The sequence below is a fragment of the Myzus persicae genome, unplaced genomic scaffold, assembly GCF_001856785.1.
Source record: "Myzus persicae strain clone G006 unplaced genomic scaffold, MPER_G0061.0, whole genome shotgun sequence".
Lineage (NCBI taxonomy): Eukaryota > Metazoa > Arthropoda > Insecta > Hemiptera > Aphididae > Myzus > Myzus persicae.
This window is the reverse complement of record NW_019104266.1, coordinates 1418456-1428878: the sequence shown is the minus strand read 5'-3', so window position 1 is coordinate 1428878 and position 10423 is coordinate 1418456. Positions and strand designations below refer to the sequence as shown.

Sequence of the window (10423 nt, the reverse complement as noted above, 5' to 3'; positions counted from 1 at the left end):
GTTTTCCTTCAAATAACTGTAAAAAAAAATTCCAGCGTCAATACAGAAAAAAGTTTATGAACGTATGAAATTTAATTTTTTACGAAATCGCGTTAAATAACGATAATATATTACAATTGAAATATAGGTAATAATATAATATAATATAATGTTTCATTTTCATTTAGAAAACAGAAGCTTATAATGTTAATTTATACTTTATAGTATTAATAGTTGACTTGTAAAAAATTACTATAAAATAATAAAGTTTAATTAGTTAGTATAATTCATCATAATATAGTATGTCGGAAAATCGGGTGTCGGCAAATCGGCCGATATAAAGTATATACTACTCCATGTTGTATCCAATGAACAATACTTTGTTGAAATAATAAAAAAAATCTTTGTGCCAATAAAAATGGTCAATAAATGGCGTTTTGTTTGTAGAATGAACATCTTTTTTTCAGTGCAGATATATTACCCTTAAAGTTGAAAATTGAAGCCAATTGTACTGCCTCAAAAGGCGATGACTGATATGTCATAATCAGTTTTGAAATATAAGAAACTTTTTTGTGTTTCAACTGTGAGACTGGGTGGTAATTGCTTTCTTATTGCTTTCGCCAGCCCTCGCGTTGTTTGTTTTATAATAATACAATTTATATAGGTAATATTTATCTCTCTCAAGTCTCGGGGATACTGTATTACAAGAAACGTAAAGAGCTTGGAAAGGTTAGAGTGGTGAAGCCTTGTTTATAATCATTAATTAAGTAGTGGACAAGTTTAATATTGTACTATTTAGTTGAGCGAACATACTCCTCCCTTTAGATATAAGGGACCTTCACATGAAAATGTTTTTCCTCAGAATGCCCTTCTTCCTGGTCCCTAATATAAATTATCAACAGTATGTATATGTAATCGTGGGAAAATTTTTATTTACACAAACACTTCCGAAAAAAAATAACTTGTACTGGTCTATCGTCTATGTAACTATAATTATTAAAACGTAATGTTACTTTATACTTTAAGAATAAAACACTTTATCTATCGTGGTCTGTATTTATTTTATTGAAGTATACAGTTTGTTTTATATTTTTTTTAATTTTATAATACATGGACGATAGTAATGCATGGATACAATTGGGAATATACTAACTGTTATCGTTGATACTTTATTTGAATAGTATGACTTAACGTCATAGGAGATAAAATCTTAAGTGTAGAACAACTAATTTCTTATTAACTAACAATTAAAAAAATACATGTGATATAAATATAAATTCAAATTCAACAAATATATTATGTATAAAAAATAATACAATTTTGTAAAAAAAATATATATTTATACTCATTCAAAAAAATGTATGATATTCAAATTGAAATTGATATCAAATTCGAATGAATACTTATCATTTTATTTTAAATATTACAGGTACAATTACATTTTTGGACCTATACAAAATGTATTTCAAACAGTGTGTTTCAGTCTATTTTAAAAATATATTTATATACCTATTAATATACGCGATTGAATCGATTATCGAAATGAACATGTTGTTAAAATTATTGTCATGTTCTTACATATATGTATACGTATCGTATACGAATAGATTGTAAATCAAACAGTCTTGTGATTCGATACTTATTATATTTTATATGTGTTTGAGTATTTACAATAATTATCTAATTTAATGTACAACGATAATGATTGCCATTTTAGTCTCATGTCAACGAGATTGTTCTATATATTTTGTATTTATATTCGACATCCATCGAGAGGTTTCAATATCAGAGGATAGGTGTCGGGTGGTAGAGCCAGACGCGCCTCGGGTATCGCCAATTGAGCAGTGGCCTTTACCTCGTACCTCTGCAGTATGCCGGCGAGCAGTACGAACCCGAACCCGGAAACCAATTGTTGTCCAATGCACGTCCTTTTGCCGGTGCCAAAGGGCAGGAAGTATTCTGGTTTCCGGATGCACGGCTTTGCGCCGGACTTGCAGTGTATGAAACGATTGGGGTCGAACACTTCCGGGTCGTCCCAGTACGCAGGGCTGTTGTTGATTTCGAAGTTGTTGATTATAATGCAAGTTCCTTTCGATATTTTGAATCCTAAATGTACACGAACGCAAAAAAAATATAAATATAGATGCTCATGTCATATTAAAAAATCACATATTGAATAATAGGTAGGTATACTTTTGTAATATAATATTATTATAGTCGCGACCCTGTGGCCCCTATATATCAGGATTTATTCTAAGATTTTTCCAAGTCACCAAAAATGACATGATGTTTTTTTTTTATCTGATTTCGGATCATTAGTTTATTCACCTCATTTATGATATTATGTTCGAAAAATGTATTGTTATTAAATTGCTGAACCGACTGTAGATATCGAAAGAATATTACATTATTTATTTATTATTTTATCTTGACTATTGTTTAATTAAAATTATTGCACTATACATAATAATCTCTAAATCAACACCGTCCACTTTTGTCATATCCTATACTGCGAGTATGGGTTCTCGTTTTTTTAATGCTGCATCCAAATAACTTAAGTTAGTAACTTCAAAAGTTAAAAATGTAGGTAGGTATTTAGGTATTTTTTTTAATGTAAAATGTATTATTTACTATTTAGGTATAATATGTATTTATATTATGTAACTAAATATGAATTAAATATTTTTTTACTTGTTATAAGAATAACAATTTCATCTTCTTTGCAAACATAAGTCATTTTAGGTGGTAAGAATATCACAATTTAAAATAAAATGTTGTGTTTTTTTCAAACTTTTTGGTAAACTTGATAAATATTTTTAGCGTTATTATAATATATTTGGTTTGTAGATTAAAATTAATATTGTGCTTTTTTAACCCACACTAAAAGTGTTTTTTTATATTTAATGATCCGACAATGTGACACGTTTTGATCTATCAATCTTTTTATGGAGTCGAAATCACAAGTAGGTACGTGGGTTTTGGACTTGGTATACGATTTCAACAGGTCCTGTGAGTACTTTAACTATCGTTTTCCTCACCTTGGATGGTAGTATCCTCTGTTGCCACGTGAGGGACGATGGGTGACGAAATGACACGCAGGGTCTCGAACAGAGTGGCCTCGGTGTACGGCATGTCCGGCTTGTCGTAAAGGCGGACCAATCGTTGGCCGCCGGTGACTTGTTCGGCCTCATCCCGGATCGCTTGGGCCACGTGAGGTCTAGTAGCCACCATAGACAGTGCGAGCATGACCATGTTTCCAACTGCAGAATGACCGCCGATAAAATCTTCCAACTCGAACAGCACGTGGTCCATTTTGAGCCTGGGCTCCTTGCGCAGGCTCATGAGCAAGGCGTCAGTGAAGTCAGTTGGTTCTTGCTCGTCGTTGTCTGCAGCGTCGTCATTGTCGTCATGATTTCGGTCACCAACGCCTTCTAATGCTGCGGCTACAGCCTTCGCGTAACTGTTCCTCTTCGACACAACCTCATCCATCATGAATCTCCTGATGTCCGTTGACCACTTGGACAGCTTTCGCATGTGGCCCTCGTAGAATGGCCTCAGCCATGGCAAGAAGTCAACTGCGTAACCTTGGTTGATATCCCAGAATATCTCGTCAAACGTGCGGACCATATTCTGGAAATCAGGGTCGCCGTACTCGAATTGCGTCGTACACATGAACCTGATGAACATGTTGGCGCAGGCCATCAGCAACGGCTGCTTCACCTGTACCTCACGCTCGGAACCCTGGATGGTCACTTCGGCTAATGATCCCAAAAATACGTCCAGCTCATCGGAAGCAATAGAGTCCAGCAGCCCGTAGTTGGATGAACACACTTTCGGGGAACAGTACATTCGAGCAATCTTCCTCCTGGTTTCTTGAAGCCACGACCAATCACATAGCGCCAGTGCTGAAGAAAAGAAAAAACACATCATTGTTAGTCCGATGGCGTAAACGATGTACCTATTGGCTATTACCTAGGGTTAACTTAACCTTAATGTTGACACAAACCCAACTTTTAACCCCATATCTAATTATTGAATTACTTTTTATACATATTTAAAATGTATTATATTAGTATTTTGAATAATATTACAGTCGATCTGATGCCATGACGTACTGAATTATCAGAGGATTATGAATAAAATCTATACCCGCAGTCAACAGTCATTGAACATATGATATTATATTTGACTGATTATTTGAATTATTCATAATTTATCTAGTTGGACCATTACACTATTACTTTCTAAAAGATCACGTTTATTGTTTAAGAATATTTTTATCCAAGCATCAATCGTCATACTGAAATGTATATTATATTTTTAGAAAAATCAAAAAAAAATCAAAATTATTACAAAATAAAATACAAAATAATTGTTTTACTTACCTAATATTATTTTTAAATGCCTATACAGCTTATGATATAGGTAAACATTATAGTTTTGTTATGAATAGTCTGATGAAAAAAAATATCTTCATAATATATGAATTTATTTATTTTACTTATTCTATTTATGGATCGATATTGTTTTTAAAGGTAGATAAAAAATACCTAGGTACAGATGTTATAAATATTGTAACAATACGATTATTATAAATATGATTTGTGTATTGTTATAAATTTGTATGTTAATAAATTTTGATACTGTCTTAAAAACTGCTTTAATAAAAATATTTTTAGTTTACGTTGTAAGTAGATAATACATTAAAGTGTACCTATAATTAATAGGTACTTTAGAAAATAACTGCAGTAACATATTTCATACATACATAATGTCTATATCTGTAATTAAAATTGTAGAATGCAGCTATATGGTGTAGTACTTGATAGTTACTGTTTATAATATAATATTATTAATATTATTAGTGCAGTGATTCAGTGATTACCTACTATAGCGAGTCTTATTTTTTATATTTAAATTTGTACCATTACTACTACCTATTTATATGATGATTGCGTTCTATATAATGTCCGATTTAAACGAATAACCAACCCTGCACAATGACACTGGCAGTATGGTCCATTAGGGTTTGGAAATATTAATTTGACAGTCAAATAAATTGTGGTTTCTTTAGGAAACCGTTAGAAAATAATCAATTTAAATGGACCCTTTGATGGTCACATATCAAACATAAATATTGAGCTATTATTTTGCCCAGTTAGATAAAAATGAACTAATTATTCCTTTATTTTTTCGATTAAAATATAAGAAATTTTATTTGAATTACACTTATATTTATTATAGTACACTTGATTATATTGATGATAAACTCCAATAAAACCATGGAGTATGGACCAAAAACGGGAGGGGGGCTATGGGAGCTGAGCCAACAATTTATTAAGTCATTAAATTATATATAACAATAAACAATAACTCCTGTGGCATCGCCAAAACATTAGTGATGTCTGATAAAAATCCTTGAAACATAATTTTGATTTCCCTGTTTAGTTAAGCAACTGTAACAATAAGAACTGACAAACCTATTGTTTTATTTTATGAGAATGTTTAGGTTAAAAAATCTTGTATAAAATATAGGTGAGAAAAAAATAATGATTTATATTCAACTATAATTGTAAACATAAAAATAATTTAAGTTTTTTTTACTTTTTATAAACATAACCCATGTTATATTGACGTCGTAATATCTTACGACTTTCTTGTATAATTTTTGCCTATACTAAAACCCCTTAGTGTAATAATACTGAATACATTTATTTGTACTTAATAAAGTCAGTGGGAAAATTTTGGTTTTACCAGCTGGGCCTCCAAACCAGTATTTGTCAATAAGATCCCTTTGATCGAAACGTGTCTATAGGAACATTATATAGATTACAAGTTTTAAAAATGAACGCGTATTTATCTATTTACGAGTAGGTTTATATAGGTAATATAGAGTATAGACTATTTAAATGATAAAGCTCATTAGTCATTACTTTATTTAGTATCTAATTCGTGATATTAATATATAAGATGTATAATAATTACTTTCAATTTCATAATATTCGTACCCAATTTACTTATTTATTATAAAGAGCTAAGTTTAAAACTCGAAAACCTATAATAACTAATTTCCGTCATCGCGAAAAATAGCATTATAATGAAACATTAATCTTGTGATGATATTAAATAAATGTTTTACACGAAGTAGTTTTAAAATAAAATTTTAATATATTTTAATGTTATTTTGTCTTCTTATTTGAATTAACGTTTTAATTAACATGCTATACATAGTAAAGTGATGTGGAAACGAAAATAGGTGAGTGTTTTGTAAATTGGCTGTCTTTTTTTTCTGTGCCCCCTCCCCCAAATATTTCCTGGTAAAAAAAATGTGGCCATCTTCAACAATTGAAAAACTTACCTCTTGAGTGAATGAAACGGTGTATCAATGTACTTGCAGGAAATGAGTTGCAACTATGATACCGTAGTCATACAATACGTAAATGTCATAAACCTATTGCAACTAGTAATTATTTACCATGATAAATAATATTGGAAGGCATATATTTTGAAAATGAGATCAGCTTTCTTAACCTAACCACGAATTGTCTAAGATTATATTTGGTGGGGAAAAAAATATAAACGACACAGTGACACAGAGGAAGAACAAGTGTCTGAAGTACCTATATAACATGTGCAATAGTAATATTTCGTATTTATATTTTCGTTAACCAAAATATACCACAGGGCAAAGTTCAATAACTTTATAATATGATGTTTAATACAGTATATTAACCTCTGTCTAAAACTATTTGAACCCAATTGAACTTCCAAATTAGTATTAAATTTCATGTGAAGAAAATAATAGGATAGTAAATCCTTATTTTGACGTACAGTCGGTAATTTGATTAACAATTAAATCCGCAGTAGTACGTATGTAATATTATAATGAAAGTAATAAAGTGCATATTATGCATATTTACGTCAATATAGTACCCATTTAAAAAGCGTCTACTATAATGAATTTCGTTGATTCACAATTATCTACATACGAATAATAACCGTAAAATGTTTCAGAAAACTAATGAGTATATTAATTATATAATATTATATATTGATGTGTTGGGATTCTTGTAAGTATTATATATACTTGTAAAAAAACAAATATTTCATAATTCACAATGTTTACTTTAAGCAGTGACGAGTGAGATACTCATACCACTTACATAAACAGTTTTAAAAATAAACAAAGTAAAACGAAAGAAATATGAATATCTACGTCATTGAATCGTTTCGAATTCGAATATGATTTAATAATAGCGATGGAACACTCTAGACTTTCTATTGCGGTAGGCGCATGGGATAAAATCATAATAGAATACAGAATCCAGGTTTTGAATAATTGGGTACTCATTATTCGGTCATCGCGTGGAACAAAATATTGATGTATGGTAATAATAAAGTGATATAGCGTGTTATTTTCTTACACTTAATTGCGAAAATTATAATTCGTAGAATTTGAAATTTTGAAAAGATTAATCTGACCACAGGGCTCGTGGTTTTGAAAATAGATTTCCAACTGTATAGAATTATATATATATAATACTTATATAATGGTTTTTTAAATTGAAGGTATGTTACTTACTCTTAAGAATTATTAACGTTTGAAGATTTCAGAAATTTTATAAAAATCGCTGGTCAAAATGCAATCATTATCTTAGTATCGATTAAATACGATTTATAATCTATATATACTATAGGGCTATTACAGAAAGCTTGAAATGTTTGTTGCATTCCTTATACGAGAAAAATAAATTGACAATACACTAAATATGGACATATACATATACATGACACATTCAAAAACCATTATGCATTCATAGTTTAGCTTAGAATTCAAATTCAAACCATTTGTCAAGTCAAACGAGTACCTATAATAATATCTATCATTATTACTCATAAAGATTATTCAGTTTTATCATTGCACAAAAGACAAAAACTCATTGACAAATATTTTATATGTAATTGTATATATACACACATTCAAAAAAATATATATTGTTATACGATGTACATATTATTATACTATATTATTTACTCCTAAAATAATTGTTACATTATGATGTATCTATAGATGATATTTTCATTTTTAATAGTAGTTACCTATTCGTACTTATTGTAAATTGCTATAGAGCGTAAACCAAAATAAATGTACAGAAAATTAGCGTTCACATCATTTGAGCGTTTTACACTTAAAGCTATAATTCAGGTTCAGATTTATTACATTTAAAATACTTACATTAACAAGTTTAAGAAAATGGTAAGTGATTATATATGTATTATATATTATATATTTCCAGCTGAATATTATGCTTTGAGCATAGATTAAGAGGAGGCTGTTTTAACTACTTATTCTATTATTTTTTTAAGTACATATTTTTTAAACACTACCAGTTCCTTGTCATTTTAAACATAAATAAAATAAATTATTTGTACTTTATATAACAATTTCGTTCCGGGAAATTCTCGCCCATAAATTTGTTTTCGAGAATATTATGCTCATCAATCTATTATATTATATAATAATATTTTTGAGCGCGGTGCGAATATTTGCCGAAATAGAATGAAAAAAAATAAATCAGCTATAATATTAATAATAATAATATAATATACAACGTATATAAATGTATACATCAGGGGTCACCATTACAGCCCGTGCTGACGAACTCTATTTGCCGCGCAAACATGACATTTATATTTTTAATTATTATTTTTGGTGGTGATCATTAGATTAGATTTTGAAAAACCACACGTAACCCAAAAACATAGGAAATTGAAAATCTTTGTGATTTTATATCGCAATAACACTTAAACGCTTATTATGAATGTTTATTAGAAGGATTCATATAAATGTCATTCTTATCCCTAAATATTTATAAAACGTCACTTTTCATCGGTATACTCACAGTTATTTCGGTCTCCGGCGAACAGCACGTTGTAGCGGATAAAGTCAGGCCGGCCGCCAAACTTAGAACCGTTGGTGATTAGGACTTCCTTGATGGACGGGTAATCGTTGACGATCACGCAAGGCGTCGATCCCATGGCCATGGCGTAGACGGGCCCGTACTTGTGGGACAGCTCGGTGAACCGGCGGAACGGTCTGTCCTGGTGTCCGTCCATGGCGTGCAGCGCCCCGATGACCGGGTACGCTGTCGGGCCGTCTAGCACGGCGGTGCGGGCGGCAGCGACTGCGGCTGTGCCTGGTTGACGGCGAGCGGTCCAGAAACCGCGGCCACACGCTGATGTGGCCCCCAGAATGAGGAGCACGACGAACAGCAGTAGCGACAGCGCGACGGTAAAGGCATCAGCACCGGCCACTACCCCGTTCGCGGTGTCCATAGCCACTCTGCGTTAGCCGCCCGCGGTCCGCCGGCTGTGTACTGTGTGAGAGCGCGCCCCCAGTGACTACGCCCGGACGAAGGCGGTGAGTACACACACGTGCGCGGCGCGCGCACACAACTCCAGATTAAGAGGCCACGGCCGTCCGCCCCCTCCACACCCCCAAACACGCTGCCCAGTGTTGAATGTATAATAGGAATACAATTGTGAGCACGGACGAGCGAGTGTGTGTGTGTGTGAGAGAGAGAGAGAGAGAGAGAGAGAGAGAGAGAGCGACAGACGGAGTCACTGTAAAAAGTGAGGAGATGGAGGATACGGAGACGAAGGAGAAAAAGGAGAAGAGACTAAACGCTGTAGAATATAATATTAATATTATGCGCGTGTGTAGATGCGATAATAATATTTATCATTAAAATATTATTATTATATTGTGTTCTTCGGCGGCTGGAGTGTGGGTTTTGCCTGCGGCGATGGCGATCTCACGAGACGACGAGGACGGCGAGGACGACGGCGACGATGACGGGAACGTGTTGCGGCCGCGGACAGGTGAAGTAGGCGGCGGGGTTGCTGCGGCGGAGCACTTGCTGGGCGTTGATGATGATCGGCGAAGGGGTTTTTTTGTTTCTTTTTTTTTATCCCGAAAACAAAAAAGCGTACAATATATAATAATATTATTTACTGAGAGGAGCAGCGTGTGTGTAACCGCCTGTATGTATGTATATTATATTATGTAAAAATCGGTCGTGTCGGAGTCGCGTGCTCCCGACAAAATAGTGAAAACGCGCGTATAATATACTAATAACGCGCGTCCGTGTGTGGACCTGGCTATATATAGGTGACATCGGTCTCGGTCATATTATTGTTGTATATGTGTACAGTATAATATTATAGCAGCGCACTCGGTTTTCCGATCCCCCCTCCCTGTCCCCCCCCTGGCAGCTCAGCGCTATTTCGCACGCCTATGTAGTGTGAATATCGTCGTACGTATATAACGACAATATCCGAGTATAAATATACATAGTATGTAAGGTGCCATATAATATTATATTGTACGTGTGTGTGTACGGCGGTGAGTGGGAATCGGACGAAAAGAGGAAGAACGCGCGAG

General features: G+C 33.2%; 1 protein-coding gene across 1 annotated transcript; it reads right to left on the bottom strand.

The window, feature by feature from the left end:
• Window positions 1-274: 274 nt before the first annotated feature.
• On the bottom strand, window positions 275-10087 carry LOC111040689 (cytochrome P450 307a1-like). The gene is made up of 3 exons (XM_022324694.1): window positions 8883-10087; window positions 3018-3884; window positions 275-2085 (listed from the first exon to the last, which is right to left on the bottom strand). The coding sequence occupies exons 1-3, from the start codon at window positions 9313-9315 to the stop codon at window positions 1733-1735; spliced, it is 1653 nt and encodes a 550-aa protein (XP_022180386.1). The 5' UTR covers window positions 9316-10087; the 3' UTR covers window positions 275-1732.
• Between the last annotated feature and the right edge of the window lie 336 nt (window positions 10088-10423).

Coding starts and splice junctions, on each gene's coding strand:
- LOC111040689 (XM_022324694.1), bottom strand. CDS start 9,315: ATGGACACCGCGAACGGGGTAGTGGCCGGTGCTGATGCCTTTACCGTC. Junction 3,885..8,882: donor CGCCGGAGACCGAAATAACT/GTGAGTATACCG, acceptor TCTTTTCTTCAG/CACTGGCGCTATGTGATTGG. Junction 2,086..3,017: donor AGAGGATACTACCATCCAAG/GTGAGGAAAACG, acceptor GTGTACATTTAG/GATTCAAAATATCGAAAGGA.